This window comes from Plectropomus leopardus, chromosome 4 (genome assembly GCF_026936395.1).
Source record: "Plectropomus leopardus strain MGB_pleo_1.0 chromosome 4, ASM2693639v1, whole genome shotgun sequence".
NCBI lineage: Eukaryota > Metazoa > Chordata > Actinopteri > Perciformes > Serranidae > Plectropomus > Plectropomus leopardus.
This window is the reverse complement of record NC_142179.1, coordinates 33,712,912-33,737,376: the sequence shown is the minus strand read 5'-3', so window position 1 is coordinate 33,737,376 and position 24,465 is coordinate 33,712,912. Positions and strand designations below refer to the sequence as shown.

General features: G+C 39.9%; 1 protein-coding gene across 1 annotated transcript in view; it reads left to right on the top strand.

Annotated features, from left to right (window-relative positions):
• Positions 1 to 24,241, top strand: part of tacr1a (tachykinin receptor 1a) — a 59,224-nt gene extending 34,983 nt beyond the window's left edge. Inside the window, exons 3-5 of the mRNA XM_042487477.2 lie at positions 2,742 to 2,892; positions 7,810 to 8,006; positions 12,941 to 24,241. Of these exons, the coding sequence (XP_042343411.1) occupies positions 2,742 to 2,892; positions 7,810 to 8,006; positions 12,941 to 13,286 (694 nt within the window). The 3' untranslated portion in view covers positions 13,287 to 24,241. The remainder of the gene's footprint in view (positions 1 to 2,741; positions 2,893 to 7,809; positions 8,007 to 12,940) is intronic.
• The last annotated feature ends 224 nt before the right edge of the window (positions 24,242 to 24,465 follow it).

The window sequence follows — 24,465 nt, the reverse complement described above, 5'->3', positions numbered from 1 at the left end:
TCTTGTCTACTTTTAGATATGTTGACATGTAACCACTGAAACCAGCACAAACCCAACTACAGACAGCGATCCAAAATAGGCAGATTTGGCATATCACACCTCCTTTCCTTATTTTAGCTCTGGCTTTCACTGCAGCAAAGGATTCATTTTAAAGGTGTCCTGCTCAGTTATGTAGATAAGGAAGAATACTGTCTCTCTAAATCTAAAAAATCTTCACTGCATATGAGTTCCCTTCAGGCTAAAGACTAAACCTGATGGAGCTCTCAGTGCTCTGATATTAGCTGTCTATGCAATGTTCTCCCTTGGCTGACCTGCACACCTTCTTCACAGTGTATCTGTATCTCAGCGTGGAGTTATTTGCAAGTCTAAAGGTGCCTAAAGCCTGTAGGGCAGGACAACTCATACCTTTATTATGCTTGATACCACATAATGTATATGCATGCTGTAATCTCCCACATAGCTCCATGCAGCCTCAAACTGAGCACAGGTCTAATCAGACAGAGTGATTGCAAACACCTGTGTGGATCAGGCAGTTCTGCAGTCCTGATGTACTCTGATGAAAGCTCCTGTGCTCCTGGGTATTCAGCCGGATTAACATAATTGTGGTTAATTGCCAAGAAAATGGCCTGTGAGTCTCATCTGCAGCGTTTGCAGAGGGAAAAGCAGACAGTCCCTCTGTGGATGCCAGAGTCAGGGGGTCGTCCCTCTCTAAACATAGTTAAACACAATATACACACTCGCTCTGAACAGTTCGGGGTGTTATAATAAGATTTGCCACATTTTAATGGACATTAATGCACACACACGCACACACACACACGTATGAATAGACGACAGCACGCCCTATTAACCTGTGCACACACTTAACAGGGAATTTACAGAATTAAACAGTGTGTCTGTGATAGATTACCAAATCATGAGCTAAAGACTTAAACTGTCATATTTAATTATCTCATTAGCGGTTTAAATTCATTGGACAGGTATTAGAGCAGAGGTTTAACTGATGCCCCTCATATCTTTAATTGGGTTACAAAGCAAAGCTATTTCTCAGTTGTCTGGCAAATGCACTAATGATGATTGATTCAGCAGTTGACTCGAATGAGTAACTTTTTATTTTATGACTTGCTGCATCAGTGCTTCAGAGTTAGGGGGAGTCAACAGGTAGAAAAAGTGATACTTGAGCATTAGGAAATGCCAGCTACCACTGAGACACTCATAAAATAAACATCTACCTGTATGTTGGGCATTGCACTGAGGATTTAAATTTGGTATTCCAACCCAGTCACCAGAATGAAGTTGGGATTGTATGTTTCTGAAAACCACACATATGTATAATTCAAATTATTATCCAGCTTTTTTGTTTTTTTATTTGTTTATTAAATTGACCAAGCATTAAGCTCTTTCACAGCAATGCCCTGGATTCACATTCAGTGGTATAGCGGTAAATTTAATGAAAACATATAACTTGCAGCAATGGCCGTATGCAGAAAGGCCAAGCATATAATTGCAGTTGCCTCACATCGATTGCACTCAGAATTTTAGCAGGTGCAGACCAACCTATTGTCAAAAGGAGAGTTTAAAAAAAACTAATAAATGCTAATATTGGTCCATGTTTGCTAAATGTCCAAAAGGCAGCTGTTTGCTCACTCACTCATTTGCCACATCAACTTAATAAGGTGAGAATCCAACAATGCTGTGATTACAGCTTGTTGTGATGACTCAGAGGTGCCCAAAAAAATCAATTATAGTAAGTTAAGATATTAAGCAAGATGAAATTTGTAAATTCTTCCTCATTGTCTCCTTCTGTTGTTATTAGATAGATAGATAGATAGAAGATGCAGTCTACTGCTCACATTCATTTAAACAATAAAAACACAAAAGAAGCATAAAAAAACATAGTAAAAAACATAATAATAGATATAATAACAAAAATGCTGCCATGCCATGGAGTACTTCTTTTCTGGGACAGTAATGCCATTTAGGGTTGGCTGGGAAATTTTGAGTCACTTTTATTGAAAAAGCATTTTCTATTTGCCATAATGTGCGCTTGATACTTTTCCCCTCTGTATTATACATACGGATGACAATTTTGGTTAAATTTGCTTTTAATATCCCGTCACAAGAGAAATACAGGAGGCACTTGTCTTTTATTTCAGCAATGCTGAACTCAATGAGTTTTGGCCCCATATTTCGTAGTACTAACCATGTCATGCCTTTTATAAGTTTATTACCACGTTTTGATTAGGTCATTGTTGCAAAAGAGCATTTGTTAATGTTTCCAACTGGTAAAATAAAGGTTAAAGAGTAATTTTTATAAAATTGTCATTTTGTTAATTAAATGCAAAACAAGTGCAAATCCTAAAACTAAACAATTTGCAGGCTCAGATTGTTTCCAGTTCCTTTTAGAATTTATGCTGCTAATGCACAAGCTGGGTTTTGTATGACATTTAAGTAACTTGATGACTCACAAAAGTTGATTGTACCCTGGTTACCTAAAGCCCCTCCCTGCTCCCACTCCTATTTGGCACTTATGTTGTCTCATTAGACCTCTTCTCACCTGTCAAGGCAAGACATCTAGCCCTATTATCATTCTGAATAGTATAAAGAGCTTGTTATCACAATTCACCTGGCTAGAGGTCTAATCAGTGAGGGTTATTAAAATCAGCTGTGTGGGTATGCAATTACATACTGGGAAACTTGAATAAATGGAGCCATTGACTGGGATATATGTCTTTTTGCAGGTATTATGTATGTGTGGCCATCCTGATCTATTTCCTTCCCCTGCTGGTGATGGGCTGGGCCTATCTGGTGGTGGGACAGACCCTCTGGGCCAGTGAAATTCCCGGAGACTCTTCTGACCGCTACAAGGAGCAGCTGACTGCCAAACGCAAGGTAACCTGCACTTTAGACAGCTCCCAGACATTCTTCGAAATAACGTTTCTTCCTGAAGGCATGAGGTTCTCCCAAGACCATATGCTTCTGAAGAACCTTTTTTTTTTTAAAGATAGGGTTCTTCAAGGTTCATCGTAAGACTAGGGGTTTCACTGAGGACCCTTTTCATCCAAATAGTGCCATGTCCAAACAAAGTCTTTCACAATCGTGCCATATTGCATTACACTCTCTGTCTGCACTTAATCCTTCTAAGTCATGTCAACAAACTACTTACCTATCAGCTGTGGTCTTAGAGACGTAACCACTGACAAGAGAGTTGAGTACTTACTTCCTTATCATTCATATCATCAACAATACTATGGTCTTTAACAGTTAGTTCTGACCAAGCAGTTTGATTGGTTGAAAGCCATTTAATGAGTGCTGATATACAGTACAACATCACCAGGACTCTTAACTATGTATGTAATACTCTGCTTTACAGGTTTTATAAACCGTTAATTAGGCCTATATTAATGGTGTCTAGTAATCTAAAGTTACCATAGATTGTAGCAGTGTTTCAAGGGCAAGGAAATCCCATCTGAAAATGCTCAAAAAGTACCTAAGCAAAATTCTGCCTCACGCAAAAGCCCGCTACCTGCAGCCCAGAAGGGGAGCAGCTGCCACGGACAGGTTTTGGTATACTGCCTTTCACTGGGAGTAAACCAACTGTCACAGATGTTACACGGATGTGCAGTGAGGTAGGGACACAATATTCTCACACCAACCACAGCCTGACACCGCCATACACAAACTGTCAGATACAACAACAGCAGCCTGAGAGCCACCGCCATACACAAACTGTCTGATACACTAACCACAGCCTGAGAGACACTGTCATACACAAACTATCTGATCTGGTACTCAAGGTGACAGAGATCATAGCAGTGAGTGGACACATGCTAGAGCGATGTATTGTCTGATCAAACTAACTCATCTGAATCACACAGGCTGCCAAAGCCACTATTAACAGATTCTTATTTTACTGGAAACACAGGGCTAATTGATTAATTGATTCCAAGCAGCTGTAACATGCAGACCAAGCTTCAACAGATTAGCAAACAGTGTGCAGGAAAATGTTTATGTGTTGCTAGACAACAGCTGTCTCTTATATCATTATATCATTATGGCTGTGATTATCCTCTGCACTTTGCCTATGGGCTCATGCCGTCGACCGTATCACACCTGTGATGATATACAGTACAACAGCACTCCCTCTTGTGTCATATTGCTTTAATATCATAACACCATCTTCTCTTTTTCAAACAAGCTAGATAGCTAGCAAGCTCTGCTGAGCTGGCGTACAACACCAGAAACATTCAGCTCCCTGGGGATCTCCCTCCCGCCAGATGCCAACTTATTTTCATTTTTGAAATAAAATGAGGACGTATCCTTTAGGTAATTCCTCATTTCAACCTCATGACTCAGTCATTCCTTATTCAAATGATGGTGGGTTCTAAATGAAACCCTTGGAACAAAACAGAGTTCTCAGTAGAACCCCCTTTTTTTAAAATCTTTTTTCCATCCACCAACATGAAAGTGGTTCTGTACCACTTCCAACCTAGTTTTGAACTGTTCAGAGCATTTCAACCAAAATTAACATGGCTCAGAACTCAAAAAGTTGTATTCTCAGCTGAAAACCAAAAAAAATAAGGTCTTCCAAGCCCTTAAGTGCTAATCATGATGACATCAGTGGGCGTCATATTCTACAGGCTGGAAAGAGAGAGGTTGGAGTAGGCAGGAATGGAGAAGTCAAGTGAGAAATTTTCAGACAAAAAAAGAGCAGTACAGCAATGCAGTGGTCTCATTAGTAGCTGGTTCATAATTGTTTTTTTAACTTTAAAATTTAACAGGTAACCAATGCAATCCGTGATTTTGTATGCATTGTGCAATACCTTACATTGATGACACATCCGGGATTACAGTGGTTTAGCTCAAAACTGGTGAAAACATGGGCTGGTTTGTTAGATAACACCAAGGTTCCAAGAATACCGAACGAAACCACTTCAAGAACTGGACCTAATTTGTTGGAAAAGGGGTATCACAGAAGTTTCTGGGTGGGACATTTCACAGATGGCTCTACAGATAACCCTTTAAGTTGGGTTTTAGGTAGAACCCACAGAGTGAGTTCTAGGTGGACGTATGACCGGAACTAATTGGACCTAATCGTGGTTTTGGGTGAGACATTTCAGAGATGATTACATTTTATGTTGGGTTTTAGTTAGAACATTCACAGAGCAAGGTCCAGGTGGAACCTTTATAAAAGGTTCTACCAGGAACCAGAAAGGGGTTTTTTTATGGGAAAAGGCCAAAAAACCTTATATGGTTCTAGTTAGCACCTTAATTTCTAGGACTGTAGCTCTATGATTATAAACTAGTGCAAGCACAATAGTCAAACCTTGTTACATGTTCCCTTGTACACAGCAGTCCTGAGCAAAACGTGGCTGCCATGTTCATGTTTTCTTGCATTTTTCCAAATGATCATCACAGCAGCATGAACCTGAAACACACACCTCTCTCTTTTTATCCTCACCTTTTTGGAAGTATTCCAGACCACCTATTGTCTTCTCAGCCCACCTCAGTCTCTTTATCTCCTGTTTTCACCATCAGCTGTCATCCTCTACCTTTTCCTTTCTTTTTCTGTCATCTTTCATGGCCTGTGCCTGTAAAGTGTGGTCCCAGTTTCAGTGTTGCAGTTCCTTATAGAATATTCTCCCAATGAAGACACTTGCAGAGGCTTGCTTCTCTGACACTAGAACAATAAAGAGAATCCTATGAGGCTTTACACAAACATGCAGTATTCCCTGTGGTGTCTCTGTACTGATGAGTTCAGTTCCCTGCAGCTTCATCTGTGAACTGAAGTTTGATAGATGTTTGAAAACATTGATTCCATTCACTGTATTTTATTTTACAGTATTTGACTCTAGTTTTCATTATTTTAGATTGTTCCTTCACTTGTTTTTATTTATTTTTATTTATTTATTTATAAATAAAAATGTATACTATATATTAAATTTATATTTATATTTATTTTATTTATTTTTTGTTAATCAATTTCTAGCCATGCCAGTAGCATTGTTCTATGGATGGCAACGTGTGATTGTCAGTTGGTCCACCCCTTTGCTCCATACTGAAATACTCCGACAAGAGGATGGATTACAATGATATTTAGGGGATGTACTCGCTTGACTTTGTTGATGAGGTTGAAGCTTGAAAACAAAGCAATGCAGGACACCAGTCCATCTTCTACTCTAATAAGGCAGCCTCATAGATATGTTACATCTGCCCATGCATGTTATTTTTAATTTATTGTCAGAGAGCAATGATGTGCCAATAAGTATTAGATTTCCATCTTGGCAAACGCAAAGGTCAAAGCAACCAAGCTTTTTCTGGACTGACAGATTTGTTGTCTCGCCAATAGAGAGGCTTGTTAAAGAAAGGAGAGGGTGAATGCTGAGTCCTTAGAGAAGACAATCAATATAGTGCAGCATGTCTCATCATCAAAGGATTACAAAAACAAACAGAAAACTGACAAAACTGTCTGTAGCATTGTTTTGATTGATGGTTTTCCTGGACAGGTTTTATGTGTAGGTTTATTATACATTTATATCATACGGGTTCATCGTACTGATATGTCTGGTGTTTTGAAAACCGAACCTCTTTTGCAGCATGAAGACTTTTTGCAATATTAATTTGCAGTTCCCCAGCTTTTCAGCCATCCTGAAGAAGCCATCTAGTCTGAAGGTTGCAAAACAAAGCATTGCAGGACACCAGTCCACCTTTGTGAAATCCCAGCCTGTTCTCAATTTGAAGTCAACAAATACCACCACTTTTAAAGTGCTTAAGATTCCGACACCAAAACCCACCTTTCCTGTCTGCACGAGATGCAGCTGGACCACGTCAGTTGAGAACATGGTTGGACAGAACCTGTCACCTCTGTGTGATACACTGCTTTACAGTCACAGGTTGAAATGCTGCCAGTAAAGAAAAAATATCATCTCAGTCATCTCATGTTGCTGCTTTGCAGCAGACTTCTGCATCTACATATTAGGTTTTAGATATCTCTCAGCATCTGGTGATGACGTCCCAGGATTGTGCTATCGTTTTAGAAAAAAGCATCCCATTCAGATGGGAAGTGAACCCTGGACTCCTGCATGAAAGTCCTATTCACCCTATAGGTGCCCTCATGGTCCTTATATTACATCATTACCAGCAGTGTTTCAACCTGTTTTCTGCGGATGCAGCAGGTGCCATCTGGCAGAGTATAAAAACAACGTGCACGGTTTTGTCTGGCCACATTCTCCCCGATGCCATCCAGTGGCATTTCATGCGTACACAAAAAGTGCCTTTTGACTTTGCCATCTTACACAAAAAGCACTGTCAAAGCAATAGTATTTTACAAGTCTGAAATGAGAACAGGCTGAATGTACAGAACAGGAAGGTCCCGATAGAGCAAAAGGGAGAGGCGGTGGAAGGGTCCAACAAACCACAGACTTTCATGTGGGAGTCTGGTATTTACTTCCTGTCTGAATGTGATGGGGGTTTTTTCTGCATCTAACCATGTGCAATTTTGCTTAAACCTAACCATCCTTGCCAGCATGCACTTTTGTTAGCATCCCAATGTTGGTTGCCATGTGCTCGTGTTTTCTCAACATAACCACATGAAGCATCATGCCACCATGTGCTTGTGTTGACATCATGGGAAGTATCCCAGAACATAAACAGCAGAAAACACAGAAGGACACCTGTGTAATATGTAGATGCAGAAGTCAACTTGGGATGATGACTTGGAATGAGAGCATGTTGGAAATCCAGAAAGGAGAGGGAGGCAAAACAGTACAAGAGCAAACAAAATGTTGTTGTCATGTCACCTGTTCACAGGTGGTGAAGATGATGATCGTGGTAGTGTGTACGTTTGCCATCTGCTGGCTGCCCTACCACGTCTACTTTCTGCTGCACCAGTTCTTTCCTGACATGTTTGAAGAAAGGTTTATCCAGCAGGTGTACCTGGCCATAATGTGGCTGGCTATGAGCTCCACCATGTACAATCCCATTATCTACTGCTGCCTCAATGACAGGTAAGTAAGCCCCTGCACACACACATACCTGTATTACTTATTTAACAAAAACATTCATTCCATCAAAACAGTCATTCCATCATTTGTGTTGTTTTAACACAAATAGGGCCTACTGTTCTCCAGTTCAGTCTTTTTTCATATATTTTGCTAAAGTTGTACTTGGTGACTCTTATAAAAATAAAAAATCTGTGAAAGATAAGATATTTCTTTCCCTCCTTGCAGTGCTTGTAATGGCATTTGCAAGGGTCAACCAAATGAAAACAACCAATCAGAGTCAAAGGCTCTCCAACGCAGCTGTCAGACGTGAATTACTTCTCTTGAATGGCAGTCAAACTGTCAAACTAGGCAGCACTGATCATATAGGAAACAAGATTGAAAAGCAGCACTCAATATTTCTTGCCTAAAGTATTTTCAGAAACATTTCTTACTTAAGAGTACACTAAAATAGGTCACTGAAAATATGTGAGGAAAGAAATAGGCAATGCAGTGATAGAATCTTGATTCATGCTTGATCAGCAAGTTTGACCTCAGTTCACAAGCAGATTGACATGTTTGACAGCTGCATTAGAGACTACTCAGCTCTAATTGGTTATTTTCATGAATCCTGCAAATGCCATCAGGAGCACCACAAGGATGGGGAGAAACATGTTTTTTTTGCTTGTTTGTTGTTTTTTTCTTTTACAGACTGTCTCTCTCATATATAATACTTTGACAGTTTCATCGAATAAGGCAAAAATGTTTTTATCCAAAAGTTACAAACTGACAGCTATAAGCTGTTGTCAAAAACCTGCACAGATGTTAGACACGCAAAGCTTTGCAGCAGCTCAGAGGGCGTAATGTCTGTCTGTCCCACTACACTTTTAACTTGACACTGCAAACTTTGAAGTCTACTCTCAACTCAGAGGAGAGTGAGCTTTAATGCACAACTCCAGCACACACCGTAAGACTGTCTTTTACAACCAACTTTTCAAAACACAATATTTCAGTGTTGAATCTCCATTTTCTTAAACGAAAAAACTAAATCTGTACAGATGGATACATTCAATTTCTAAGGCACCACCCTTAACAAAAGGCACGATAGAAACAAAAGTGTGGTGAACACCTAAAGCACGGTGTATTTGAAATGAGTTGTGTAAAGGCTTTTAATTTGGAAGTTGTGCAGAAAGTGTGTGGGGAGTTTCATTGACAGTGGCATTTACATGCACACTAGTATTTCACTATTATTCAGGATACGACAATGTTCCAGATTTAATACGGGTCATGTTAACATTACATTTCATCTGGATATAACAAATTAAGCACTTTACAATAAAGACTGGGCTATGCCTGTTAGTCAGGTTTTAGGAGCATTCTTTTGACATGTTGAGAGCTCATTCAAAATTTGCATCTTAATTGGGGTTTTGCAGCAGCTTTCCTGTTTACAGTTAGCTCTGTGGGTTGTCATGGATATGTACTCAAACCAACTTGCCAGTTGTTTGCAGGGTTGTGGTAGAGATGCATGCCCAAAAGGAAAAAAAAAAAAAACATTTTTGGTTGGAAAGAGAAATGCTCCTATTTTTAAACATTATGAAATACTTGGATATCAAAAGGCCTTTTGATATGCAGAGAGTATTCTAACGTCGACCTTTTCAAAAAGGTGGTTGAAGGAAGAGAGAGGAAGTTTCCGAGTGGTCGAACAAATCCGCCAGCCTTTAAAAAATTCTATTATAATGCAAAAGCAAAATGGCACAAGTGGGCTCCAGCTGCTCCACGTTCCATATTTTTCTTTGATAAGCGAAATGTTTGGGCATGTTAATCAGAGTATGAACAGCTGCATGTAATCAGGAGTATTAGTGGAATAATAATTTTCATTATAATTGGAATATGTAGGAATATTATCTTTTTAGGAATACAAGCAAAAATGGAAAGACTGTACATGTAAAAGTGGTCAGTTATGTTACACTGAATGACAAAGCAGCAAAGTTGACACAATTCTATAAATTAATGAGCGACAACGGTGTTCTCAGTTTGCACTGATAGATTTTATGCCTCTTTGCTGATAGCTGAGGCCGGGAGCATTATGTTTTCTGGTTGTCCATCTCCTGAGACTCAACAATGAACTTAGAAGAATTTGGTTTTCATTGGTCAAAAGTCAAGGTCATGGTGACCTTGCATCAATCTCATTTTCTTGAACACGATATCTCAAGAGCACCTAGAAGGAATCTCCTCAAATGAATGAAACTTATTAGAATTTGGAGGTCAGGGTCACTGTGATCTTACTAATCTTACTAGCACTAGTTTTTCTTGTTGATGATGATGATATTTGAGACTTGGCCATTATTTGACTGGAGTAATTGCGGTACTAGTTCCTTCCCTGTTCATTGGACTATTCATTTAATTATATCTTTATTTATTAACTACAATCCCAAGATTGGTGATTCTATCCTCATGTACGTTTAAAAAATCACGAACAGACAATTTTCTCATGTGTAGTTAATCACCAGGACAGAATTAATGTCATATATTGTAGTCTGTCCTTCGACAAGATAATAGACTGGGATTTAGACTACTTTTTCAAAAAAGGATGGCAAGTCTTCAGGGGGAAAACATTTTTTCCTTTATAAGTAGCGATCATATTGTCCTTCAGGACTGCAGTCAATGACGCACACACACACACACACACACACACATTTAGGTACACACGTCACATAGCAATACTCCGCTGCTGCCTTAGTGACAAGCAGTTGTCAACAGCTGAGAGGCTGCTTATACTCGCTTTGTCACTACTGTGGAAAGAAACTCTCCGTACCTAAAAGACTTCCACATATGAACTGAAGTTAGAATAAACTTCAAACTTTGAAACTCTTCTCTGAAAGTGGCTGAATCCAACTGAGAACATCACGACTGACTGTCAGACTGAGGCGTTATTAGCATTCTGCCTGTCAACGAAAATGTCAATGAATTCAGAAATTTGTAAAATAGAGACAGATGGTCAACTCTGCTTGTCGTCTTTAATTTGTCATCTCCTATTGTCGGACACCTGATAATTGTCTTTGTGCTGTCAGAGAGATAAGATTTCACACTTGGCTGTTTTCACCTCTGAAATTCATTAAGTCCTAAAAATGAAAATATGTTGATTGGACCGCAGTCAGCTGAGGTTTAGACATCATCCTGAACAGGATGACAACTAGCTTTTGTCTCCATCAGCTCAGCTGATATAAATTCAAATGCATGACCGATGATGGCCTTCTCCTCTCAGTTTCCATCCATCTCCTCTCATCTGTCTCCTGCTCTCACATCCCTCCCCCCTCCCACACTCGTCTTCCTGTGTGGGCTGTGTATGTACTTGTGTGTTTACTGAGGTGAGGTGTTTCCCTTCAGTTGCCAGCTCCTTGTGAGTTCTTTATTTCTGTCATCTCTTCCATCTGTGGTTTTTGTAATGCTAAACATCAAGTGCTGCAAGAATGCATCTTTTAATAAAGGTCATCAGTAAATGTCACATGCAATATTTAGTGTTAATTAATATGAGAACTCAGTTACACATAGACTTTGCTTTCTAGGTATATTTTTATTTTTTACATGGCATATCAGTCTTCTGTCAATCTGCATGTTAATCTGATTCTACATCAAATTAAAGTTTATGGTAAATTATCTCATGAGATTGGGAAATTTTCCAAACTGGCTGCTTTACCAAGTTTAAAGTGACAAGAAAATCTCAGCTCAATATGTAAATACTGATTTGGTTAAGGATCACTGCCAGATTATTTTGTTCAAAGAAGATTTCTGTAAACAGCATGATAATCTGGCTAAATAACACTGCACCCATTATGTAATGCAGAGCAGGTGGACCCAAATGGAGGAGACAACAGGGGCTCAAAAAGATCACATTTTAATCCAAAGGAGTAGCAACTAAATATCACATGACCAAATCAAGGATCCAACAAAGGCTGAAGTGAAAACCAGGACTTAAATACAAACTTGTCTGATGAGGAGACGAAGTGCAGCTGGAGAAAAAGGGCGGAGAAGCTCAGGTGAGGGGAATAAGGTGATGAGGCAGAACAGGCAGGGAGCTGATTGGCTGGAAGAAACTGAGGACCAGGGAGGGACTAACAAGACAGGACAGGTGTGATAGGAAACAGGCAGGAAACAGACAAAAATAAGAAGTCCCACACAACATGACACATAAGGGGATGACCTACAAAATAAGTCGGGAAACAGACAGACCACGATGAATACATGAAACAATGAAAATCATATACAGAAAACCCCCAAACAATGTCCAAAAGACAACAGAATGTTATTAAAAGCCATGATCATGACAGCAGCAACAACTGTGAACAGAGGAATGTCTGTACACTTCGGCTCCCTTTGCAGTTTTTTTAATTGAGATACCCACAAACCCAGTGCTGTTTCAAGCTACAGGGTTTTCTTTAGACTTAAGACTTTGGTCACATGACCATATCACCTGATTTACAGTTTCAGTGCCAATGTACTGTATCTGTGACATGACATAGACACTAACTTAAGTCATATAACAATGAGGCTGTACTTCCATATTATCATATTGCCCACAAAGAGTTTACAGCTGACCAAGAGATCAAGAGATTCAGGCAGGCTGTTCCACCGACATGGAGCATTCTAATTAAAGGATACCTCATCCTAAGTTTTTGTTCCAACTTTTGGGGCTTTTAAAAGGCCTCTGCCAGAAGATTTGAGAGTTCGAGAGGGCTCATAATATAAAAGCAAATCTGATAAATAACTAGGCCCAAGACCATTAAGAGCTTTCAAAATGAATAAAAGAATGTTAAAATCGACTCTGAAACACTGAAAGCCAGTGCACAGACTTTATGTGAGTGCCTTCTTTATATTGTGAAATACGTATTTATACGCACTCTGTTTTTAAATGTGCACATAAATCAAACTTACTAAAACTAATATATGTTTTTCTTGCACAGGTTTCGTGCTGGATTTAAACAAGCCTTCCGCTTCTGTCCCTGCATCCCTCGAGGCTCTTACGAAGGCCTGGAACTCAAATCTACTCGTTACCTTCAGACCCAGACAAGCGTTTACAAGGCCAGCCGCATGGAGACCACCGTGTCCACTGTTCTCCAGGTTGGAGACGACATGGAGCAGCCCAAGGCCAAGGCAGCAGCAGGTCAACGGCCCAGTGGGGCTGCAGCTGGGGCCAGACCACATAGCTCCTCCTTGGACCTCACCTCAAACGGGTCATCGTCCCGCAGCGTCTCCAAAACAATATCAGAGACATCCAGTTTCTACTCCAGTAACAACCTGCAGGAATAGACCTCAAATGCAGGTGGCACTGTGCCGGACAGCAGGGAGAGAGAGTGAGTTGACTGGTCACATAGCTGCTTTTGCGTGTGTGTGGTCATGCAAAAGTACCGCGTGAATGTGTGAGTTTGTCTGCCAGTGACTGCGGCTGAGTTTTTGAGGAATTCATTTCCAGCGTGATCACTGGAACATCATGCCAGGGAATTTGCAAGTGAGAATAAGTCCCTGTTCACTGAGTGCTGTCATCACCCACGAAAACCTTGTACAAAATCCTCATGCTGCTCACAGATAATGATCAAGTCCCATCAGAGAGGTTTGCTCAGTGCTGAAAAGTGATGACAAATACTTTGATGACTTGAGCACATTCCAGTTCAAAAGTTAAACTGAGGCAGACGATAGCGCCTCTTATCTTCACAGCCTCTGCTCGTCACACCAGCCTTCTCTCAGTGTAGAGTGAAGCTTCACACATCCTCAATCACACAAGCTGTGTGACTTCACATAGTCTATTTTCGAGTGGAGCTTTAACATGAGACAAGAATGCTGTGAACACAGCTGCATCTTGTTTTAACAGAAGTGTTTTCTGCAAAGAGACAAAGCTTGGAACTCTTTACGCCTCTAATGGAGAAAACCTGCTTTTGGCAGGAGTTATCTCCCCAGAAGATACAAGTTTACAACACAGGCAGATGTACGGTTTCAGTTGAAGGGCTCTCCCCGAGGAGGTGACGGAGACAAGAGAAGCAACAAAGTCTAAACTCTGAACTTTGCATGAGTGAGTGTGTGCATGCTTGCACACGTATCAAGCTGATCAGAATGCCAACTTCATCCCCGGAGCAGGACTTCCTGAGCAATCCAGTGTGCAAGACGAGTGCCGTCTGGCTGAAGGAGCGCTCTGAGCATCCCCTGCAGGCGTTGCTGAAAAGTTCGAGCAGTCACCTGAAATGCCGTCAGTGTCTGGCTCAGCTTTCATCTGGCTAAATTCTGACCTCAGCAGCTGGAAGCATCATCTCTGAAACGTCGAGGTGCTTCAAAGGCTGAAGAGGCAACAGTGAACCTCAAGTGAAAACTGCCCGATATGAAACCTTGGCACCAGATTTAGTTCTCCATGACAAACCGGTTTGCAGCTTCGAGATCGATCTGCAATGGAGAGCAGATGAAATGGTCAAATTTCCTACAGAATGAATTCACTTCACCAATAATAACTGTCCCCTCGGCTGCTGTCCGTGAAACTCCCTCAACCTTTACAATACACAGGATGCTGGTTCGTGATCTGAATGCAAGGCACCTCTTTCAAACTGTGAAATGTTGATCTCACTCTCTTAAGCTGCTGTACCCTTTCACCTGGCAGAAACATGCACTCCGTGTCTTAACGCGATTTGGCTGGATTACATTGATTTTTACATTTACCTCCAGTACACACAATTTCTTGTTGCCTGCTACATTTATGTGCTATTTCTTGGTATTTTCATGACTTATGTCATCTCTGAACTTCTCTGCAGGTGTTTCAGGTGATCAGATCTTCACCTCTCAAACATTCACATTTTTTTATGCTGTCATTTCACCAAAATGTAATCCAGTCATACGAGATGCATGTTGATATCAGGTTTAAAGGGCTTCATAGATGTTGCAGCCTGGAATGTACGTAGGCAGCCTGTTAGCTAATAGCTCTCTAATGTGCAGAGATGTGCCTTGCTGAGTAGCATAATGTCTGTAAAAGGGCGAGGGGAGCAGAGACACAGCTCACTCTACTGGGGTCCAGGAAAAGGTTGGTTAGGTGACAGGGGCTATGGAAGCCCACTGGGATAAAATGTCCCTTACAGCGGTAAACACATACACATAGCTTACACATAGTTACACAGACACATATAACCACTGTAAAAAATGACAAGCTGAGCAGGGAATGTTAGTGCTTTTTCATTTGTCTTAAGGCCATGTTTAGATGAGAACAGCCCTACTAAAATAGAAGGCTTTCCTTTGTGTTTTGAAAAATAATCTGTGTTTATATGATAACATTGTGAAAACGATCCTTGTGTACAAAGATCCACAAAAACGCTGTAGCAAGCATGCTAGGCCAGTAGTTGGTGGTGTAACCTTCGTAAAAACAAGCCATAGAAGAACACCACACGCATGCGCAAATTGCGTCCATTACGTCACCATTCTCACAGGATGCACACATTGCCAAGTTACATGGTGACAGAAGGGTTTGCATTTTCAAAAGATTACACTCTGGAACCTGGTTTAAAAAGTTTTTCAGGCCTCCAAAACAATGTTGTCATGTGACCAAAAGGCCAAACTGCAACAAAAGTTTAACATTTCATGCAAGAACCATTACCGTGTAATAGCCCCTTATATATGTCATGTAATGCAGAGCAGGTGGACCCAAATGCAGGAGACAACAGGAACTCAAAAGATCACTCTTTAATCCAAAGGAACACCAACTGAACATCACACAGCCAAATCAAGGATCAAACAACGACTCAACTGAAAACCAGGACTTTAACTATAATAATGAGGAGATGAAGTGCAGGTTGAGAAAACAAATGGAGAAGCTCAGGTGAGACAGAAGAACAGGCAAGGAGCTGAGAGAGGAGGTATTTGCTGAAGTGTAAGGAGCTGGGAGAAACTGAGGAGCAGGAAATGACTAAATAGGTTAATATAGGACAGGTGTGTAGATAGGTAAAAGAGGGAAAGGAAGCACAGGAACACAGGAGGGGAAAAACACAGGGCCCACACTGGCGTACGCCTGCGGTGTGCAGACCATTAGATGGCTATTGTAGCCAGCAGATACTCCAGATTGGCTGCTGAATTTGAGTGGCGAGAGCAGCATCTAAGTCACCAGCTGGAAGATTCCATGCACAGTTTGTAATGGTTTCATGGAAGTCAAAATATGTCCCTACAAATATTTTGGATCAAGTTTATTAAGTTAATCCCCAAATTTTACATATTTGCTGTGTAGAGCAAACAGGCTTTCACCACGCACATCCACCAAACAGTGAGGCTGTAATTTATCAGATGAAAGGCAAGAAATAATCCTTTTTAATAAGTCTTAGTGAAGTGAAAGTGAAGTAAAAAATCTTTTTTATCTTTAAAGTGGAAACAAGTTTTGCCATTTCTGCTTGTTTTTGCATTAAAAGTCAATTCAGTAATCTCCCTCATTATCACCTTATCAGTTATATTTTGTGAAAAATATGACTCAATCCAAGATGGATATTCTTTGCAGTGTGCATTCATAACACATGCACATGCAGAGTGATCACCTGTTGACACCCATCACTTTACTTTCACACACACACACAAACACATACACACACACAGTCCCCCTCCTGACTCGTCTGGTCTATTCTCAGCGCACAAAAGCTGTTGTTATAAATTCCCGCGTCAGCTGACATGAAACTGAGGAGCAGATGTGAAGCAATATGACTGTTTTGGATTGAGCATTAAACCAGTGTAATTCACAGTATAAAGCTAGCAAAACCTTGTCTTGGTGACAAAGACATATAGTTAACACTAAAGTATAAGCACGGTACACACTGGAAGTCACATTCAGTGAGAAAAGGAAATGAAAGATATTCAATACTATAAAAAAATCGACCTTTCATCACCATGACATCCCACTTTTTCACAGAGACTAGAATATAAAGCCGAGACATCCTTCAGAGCTTTTGGGTGATTGATGTCTTGGCCAAGTCATCAGTTTAGTGACGAGAACGTCAAAATCATGGATCACTGGCTTTGATGCTAACACATTAACATACACCATGTTGATTGATAGTGTCGGACTTCCATTTGAAGAGTAGGGGCAGAGGAACTTTTACTGCGGATATAATACACATGCTGGGATAGTGATTATGCCCTTGAGATTTATAATGATGAATGTTTATATATGGTATTTTGATATTACTATATTGTTTTTTCCATGTCATGCAATCATTTACATCAATGATTGTACTTTTATTCAGTCACTCCTCAACACCACCCAGTATGGAAACAAAGGCATGTAGAATACAAAGCAATACCTTGTCTCTCTTAATGTATGTTAAAGGCTCAGTGTGTAGCATATAGAGGGATATATTTGCAGAAATGGAACATCATTTTCATATAGATTTATGATCACCTGAAACAGAGAAGAGTGAGCAGTTTATATCTACATACAGAATGAGTGCTCTTCCACAGCTGTTGCTTTCTGCAGTTGCCCATCATGGTCATACCAAATATCAGCTCTATAGAGCCATTTGCATTTTCGAGTTGGCCACCATTCTCCTACACCATTGGCACATGGGAGAAGTTTCAATTGACTACAGTCTGCAACCCCGGCACTAAATCGTTCACACTAGCTCTTTAAGACAGAAAGCAAAGTGAATTTTTAAGCTAGCGAACAAGTGAACACACCACTAGTTCTTGCTGTCTTGCTAGCCTCTCTCCTTTTCCATCTTGTTCCTATACTTTTATCAAGCAAATTACAAGAGATACATCCACACTATTTCCCAAATCTACCAGTTGATAATGGTTCCTGAATACACAGTTGAGGAATAACCTTTGCAATACTAATGACTGCAAATGGTATACATTTGTGTGCTCCAAATCTGGGCCAAAGAGTGCTTCATTCCTCGTCTGTATTTTGAGGAACGGGTACTTGATGACCTGTTACTGTGTCTAGAAATGCATGAACACTGCTTAGGTATTTGCTGAAGTGTAAGCAAGAAGCCCACTATTGTCCAGCACTACATCTATTACCATACAACAGTGCAGGATACGTGTCAAAGTATCTACTACAACTCAACAGTTCAATATGCTATGCACAAGTGTTGTCTTGGAGACCTCTATAGCCTGTATAATGTGTGATAAAGTGCTAGCAACATCACAGCCAGTGGATTAGAAAAAAATATGCTTGTGGCGTTAAGCGTATAAAGGTATTTCTTTATTACATTAAATATCAATTAGTAAAAATAAGCAACAACCAAAGTTCAACTAAACAAATCCTTAATTATCATTTATTTCTTTAACACTAATATGTCCTGATCGTTGCACAAATTATGCAACATCCCATTTTTTCAAACTGGGGGTTATCAGGGCCTTTAAGAATGTCCAAAGCCCGGCCAAACATCCAATTTATTTAAAAGCATGGAAAATAGATCTGTAGTTTCTCCTGGCAACAGCAGTGACATTCTATCACTTAACCTCCTAGCAATACTTGACTTTGTTTTATGGGCAGAAGCATTCAAAGATGCAAATCAGCCTAAAATGATATTCTTTAACTAAATGACCCTTCACAAAGGCAGTAGACCTCCTCAGCATCATTACATTCCACCCACAGAGCCCTAAAGACAGTGTGCCCGGGGAGAATGAGAGCATTGCGTTTGATGTCATTAGAACGTAGTTATCTGATTACAGTAAGAACGAGACCTGCACCCTTGATGCCTCCTGCACTGATGGGATGATTTGGAGTCAGTGAGCTGGATAGGAAAATGTTCCTCGTCTGTGTTCACTAGTGCAAGTAAATTAAGTCATACAGTAAGTGTACAAGTGTCTAAATGAGTTGTTTGTGGGTTTGTTTCCTTATGAGGACCAACAGACATCTAAAGGACAGTGAGATAAAGACTGTCCTCTATCATGGGGACAGTTTTGCAGCTCCTCTGCACCACAGTAGTTTACATTTAGGGTTTTGACCAGAGTTTAATCAGACTCTGCATGTGGCAGAACCTCACAGAGAGGGACAGGTACTATTTTGTGTGATGCAGCACTATCACTTTTCTGCCGGGGTGTTGCGTGGAGTGGATATCGGCTGTTGCCATGGCTGACGCTATGGCTGAGGCTGACACTATTTCTGTAGCTATATAGCTAAATCTGGTAACTTTAGCTGCAGCTGTGATTGTAACTGGCTGGCTACTCTGTACATTTCCCATAATAGGAGCATTGGCCAAGACAGCTGTTCCTACTAGGATCTGCACAGGCTACATACATAAAATTGACAGATGTGTGACTACAGCACAGGAGTTTGAGAATAGCTTATCCTCAAAACTCATCCAAACCATTTCACTTCACTGCATCAGCATGTTATTAGTGTTACAACATCAAAAACTCACAATCTTGCTCAATGTATACGCTTCAGACCAGCAATGCCCATATCTATGGCCACATACATTGTCATCAGTTATAACCAGAGCCAGCCACAATGCAAGTAATCTCACAGAAATAGTATAAGGACCATGACCTAACACCACATTGCATGGTGGTGGCACAGTTGTGTGGAGGCACCACCCTAGTTTGGTTTAGGAAAAGATGGTTGTTTTTGTGTAAATAATGTTTGTTGAATATGGGGCAGCATGGTTGGGTCTAGGCACAAAAAGTACTTGGTTAGGTTTAAAAAAAAAAAGATCTTTCCTTTAAAATAATTGTGTTTGTTACATACAGGGCAGAAAGGTTGGGTTTAGGAACCAAAACAAATTGTTTGATTGATTTAGAAAAATTCTGAGTTTTCATTTAAAGAATTACATTTGGTACATACAGGGCTGCACAGTTGGGTTTAGGCACCAAAACTGCTTGGTTGGATTTAGGAAACATCATGGTTTGGATTAGAATAACTTCATTTATTATGTACAGGGTGGCATAGTTGGGTTTAGGTACAAAAACAACTTAGTATAGTTCAAAAGGTCTTAGTCCCCATTAAAGTATCTACATTTGTTATATACAGAGAAGCACAGTTGGATTTAGGCACCAAAAGTACTATAGTTCCAGAAAATGATTATGTTTTGGAGGCTAGGATGTAAGTACATCATCCATGTCAAATAACGTGACTTAAATACGTAAAGGACGTAAGTATGTAAAGTTGAAAATAGTTAAGATCTCCAGCCTATGTGGACATTCTCTTTTTTTTCTGCGCAAGATGCTGTTACTTTAACCCCTTTCCAGTGTGTGACGGCATTGTACCACAGAATTTGTGTGTCCAAAATCAAAGAAAGTATCCTAATTGGCTTTCCATTGGCAGTGTTTCTTCTTGTAATTGTACACATTATGTGCCGATGCAGTGTTTAGATATCAATTCACATGTTTCTGTGAGACCAGATTGTCACAATATAAGCCACAGCAACAGTCATGAAATTAATGCCACCATACTCTTATGTTGCTATCTTCAGAGCCTACAGTGTTAACAATAAAACAATTTGTTATTAGGTTTACTTACTGCTAAATGTTTACTTTATACAATCTAACTGCTATGAAGCCAGTTTAATTTTGTTTCAGCTCATCCCCACAGCCTGTCAGCCCAGAGCAATGGGCTCTCACACTGTAGTCAGCTCGGCCTGACTGGGGTCTGGTAATGACTGCCTGTTGGTAACTAATTGGTAACAGTGGTAACTCCACAGGTTCCTTAAATGATTACAGCTTGGACTCCTCACAGAGAGGAGTGATAAAGATATGTTTGATAAATGTTAGGCATTTAGTGCTGTAACTGAAGAAAGGTCCTCACAAGGATAGTAAGACAAATATTTGTGTTTATGTGTGTGTGTTATTACTGTAAGTGTATAGCGACAGTTTCCTTTAACCTGTAGGAGGAGGACGTCATTCAGTTATAAAAGCAGAATTAAATAAATCTTGTTAAAGTAAAATTTACCTTGATGTGATTTGTCAGGTTTAAAAGTCATATTGAATCTGAATCCCGATGAAGCCCATCAAATTTAATTAAAGGGCAAATGACAGACCTAATATGACATAACATATCTATAGTATCCATTAGGATGTGGCATCAGCTGTCTGAGCCAGTGAAAGGAATGTAGAATTGGAGTGAGCACTATGAACATATATTCCAACAACCATTCTCATCATCTCATCAACGTTTTATTGATTTATTTTTAATTTGAACATAATCATAACCAGCAAGCCAAGAATAATCCGCCCTCCCCGTGTCCTAAATGTAGAGTATGTTCTCTCTTCCGCCCATAACTTGGACAGGTCAAGTGGAGCGGGTGAATGAGAGGCAGGGGCTTTAATGAATGTGTAATCAACTTTGTTCGAGTGCTCGTCAAATGAGCACACGGCGGGCTCTGCCTCTCTAACACACACACGAAGCCGTGGCTCTTGAGAGCTGTAGTGATGGAGACAAAAGATGCCAGCTTGTCGCTGAAGAGAGGCGCCAGGCAGGCTACACAGCGGGGTGAGCAGCCTCATCAGCACCATCTCTTCCTGTGTTTCGATCCATCCCTCGCTTTCCAATCATGCTAATTACAGCAGAGAAGTGGAGAGGACAACGAGCTGAACACACCCACAAGCATACCTTGCACACAGGCACACACGCATATAATTGTGCTTGCAGGTCTCATCATTAAATGAGGTGAAAATATACAGATCGCCACAAGCATGTGCGTAGGTGTGTGTGTGTGTGTGTGTGTGTGCGTGTGTGTGTATGTGTGTGTTTGTAAAAGTAGGAACAGATTAGTGTCCTTATTTGCTTCAGTGACCTAAGTAGTTTTGAAAGTGGCATAAACAACAAAGTGAGTCATTAAATGTCCTTGCGTTCACTGATGCATCACTCACAGTGCAATTCATTGAGAAAAATAAATGTAATTTCTAAGAATGTCTACTTGTATAAATGATGCATAAATAACGTCATATGCACATGAGGAGAAATTATCCTAGTTTCCGGGTTCCAAACCAAAGCATCCTGCAACTAAAACTAAACTGCAGCGAAGAAAGAGGAGCCTCTGCAATCTATAATTAATGTAAAGATGTGTGTCGCTGTGGTGGGGCTCAGTATTGTTGCTTTGTGAAGATACCTTCTTATTTTCCCTCATCTTGCACAAAATTCAACTTTTTCAGTGGTCTCTTTTGTGAATTTACTGTACTTTTGAATGTGATGTTTTGATGAGCTGAAAAGAGATATCACCTTGAGTTATGGTATAGATTTATCTGTATCTGTGTTGTGTTGTGAAATTAATTCATCCATTGAGAGATGTACAATACAGTATCACAGCACATGGGACTCTGCCCTTGAAGAAAAAGGGATTGGACTTTTGGTAAAGATGCCGACTCTGTGCCATGAAGAAACATCTTCTTACAGTATAGTGCCTGTTCCAGTACAAATGGTCACATATACCTCTGTGTCGGCATGCTGTTGGCTCTGTCTGAAAACTAAATACTGATATTTAGAATTATTTTCTGAACTCAATGCCATACAAGATACACGTTTTTGTAGGCAAAGTGAGCCTGCCATACTACAAAACTATTGAAAATAATGTCCTAAATTTGATAGGAGGGTAAAGAGTCAGGGGGTGTATATATATCCAGGCAGTTTTCTTTTGGCTCTGCACTCTGCATTCAATTGAAACCTTAAAGGAGAGGATGGGCCCGGTAATGTTGAATATTTTTCTTATTGTCAACAAATCCAGAGCATGATAATCAGACTGAATTGCCATTTTTTTACATCATATATTCAGCTTAAAATCATGTTCTTGTTACCTGATTTCCTGTTGGGGGAGGGGAGGTTTAGTAGTGAGATGATGTCTCCATTCTAAGGGACTACACACATGCCATGCTTTTTGCATTCTCAAATCAACTGTTGTCAATGTTGATGCACATAAGGCGAGCTCAAAAGACAGAGTGACGCTGTCATGGCCCGCAAACATTCCTGAGCACATTTTCAAGGTATTATGGTTGCACCCAGAGATAAAGATAGATAAAGATAAAGACAAACTTCTTATAAGCAGCAATACGCATCACCTGTCATGAACCAATTCATCACAGCTGGCAAATATCTCTTTTTACCTTAAATATCAATCTATTGTAAATATGGAGAAGAAGTTGATCATTTTAGTGGCTACCCAGAGTGTGATCTGTCCCACAGACAATATTTTAATTTCAATGGTTGCTAAGGCACAACCAGCCTCTGAATTTTTGGAAGTTGGCCAAGATTAGTACCGAGATCATTGATTGTCTTTATTTCTAACATGTAAAATGCAACAAAAACAGTAGTTAAAAACAAATGTGTGTATTGATCAGCAGTTGGACATAGACCCAAAAAATACACTATTAAACTCTGCTTGAACCAGTTTGGCTAAAAATGTAAAGTGCCCCGTAAATGACTTAGCCCTAAAAAAAAAATAAAACTATACATTTTTAAAGATTTGCATTTTCATTTGAAACAAAAAGGTTTGTCAGCGCTGAGTGAGTGCCCCAGACAGGTTAGGTAATTGAGAAGGTATTGCAAGAAGCATTCATGCATTGTTGCTTTTGGTCTTTTTTTTTTTTGGAATTTGTTGACAATGAGAAAAATATACTGCAGCCACATCCTATAAAATGCTGACTGTCAGCTTTCATTTGAGGGTGACTGCATTCACAACCAATCGACTGTGTAGAATTTGAGTGCATACCTCCGGGGGTTGCAGAGCTACAACCCTTCATCCCTCAAATACCCTTAAAGCTGACAGTGAGCACTTAAACTTCACAGGATGTGTTTCATTTGAAGTCCAGTGCACTGGAATTAAGAGTTGACTGATACTTGGAGGAATGTGAAAACAAAAACATGTATATGTGACTAAATACTGTACATGGATATTAAATATAAAAATGAATCATATACTATATAGTTATCAGGTACTTTTCAGACACAGCCATGTATGCCAATATGAGTTCTATACTGTATAGTGCTGTATCTGTTTTGCTTGTTTCTATCATGCTTACATATTTGTAACTGAGACTTAGGTTGAGACAGCATTTTAAACATCCCAAAACTTCTATCATGCTTTTGCTATTTGACAAGAAAAAAAAGAGTCTCTATTGTATAACTTTTTAATGCGAGTACTGCTCTGAGGTGACTGTGTATCTGTTACTGCCTTCATTGTTAATGACTCTTTGCCATTTATGGAGTCACATTTACTGTACAGTGGGTGTTTTTATCTGTGATCTTTGCCAAAATCGGGGAATCAATTTTAATGTCTTCTATTCAAGAAAAAAAGAGTACAGTATTTCAACAACAACAAGTGAGTGTGTGGATTTTTATTTGTTTTCTCCACATCAAACAGCAGTTGTGACTAAAGGATGGAGACAGACATTTGGCACAGAGAGTGTCATACAGCTTCTATAATGTTCAGAGAGAGAGAAGAACAAAAAATAATAATAGGTCTGCCACAGCTCACTGTCTGTCTTTGTGAATTCTGACCTGTGGTACGGGTGCACCGAGATGAGAGAGAGGATGATGAGGAAG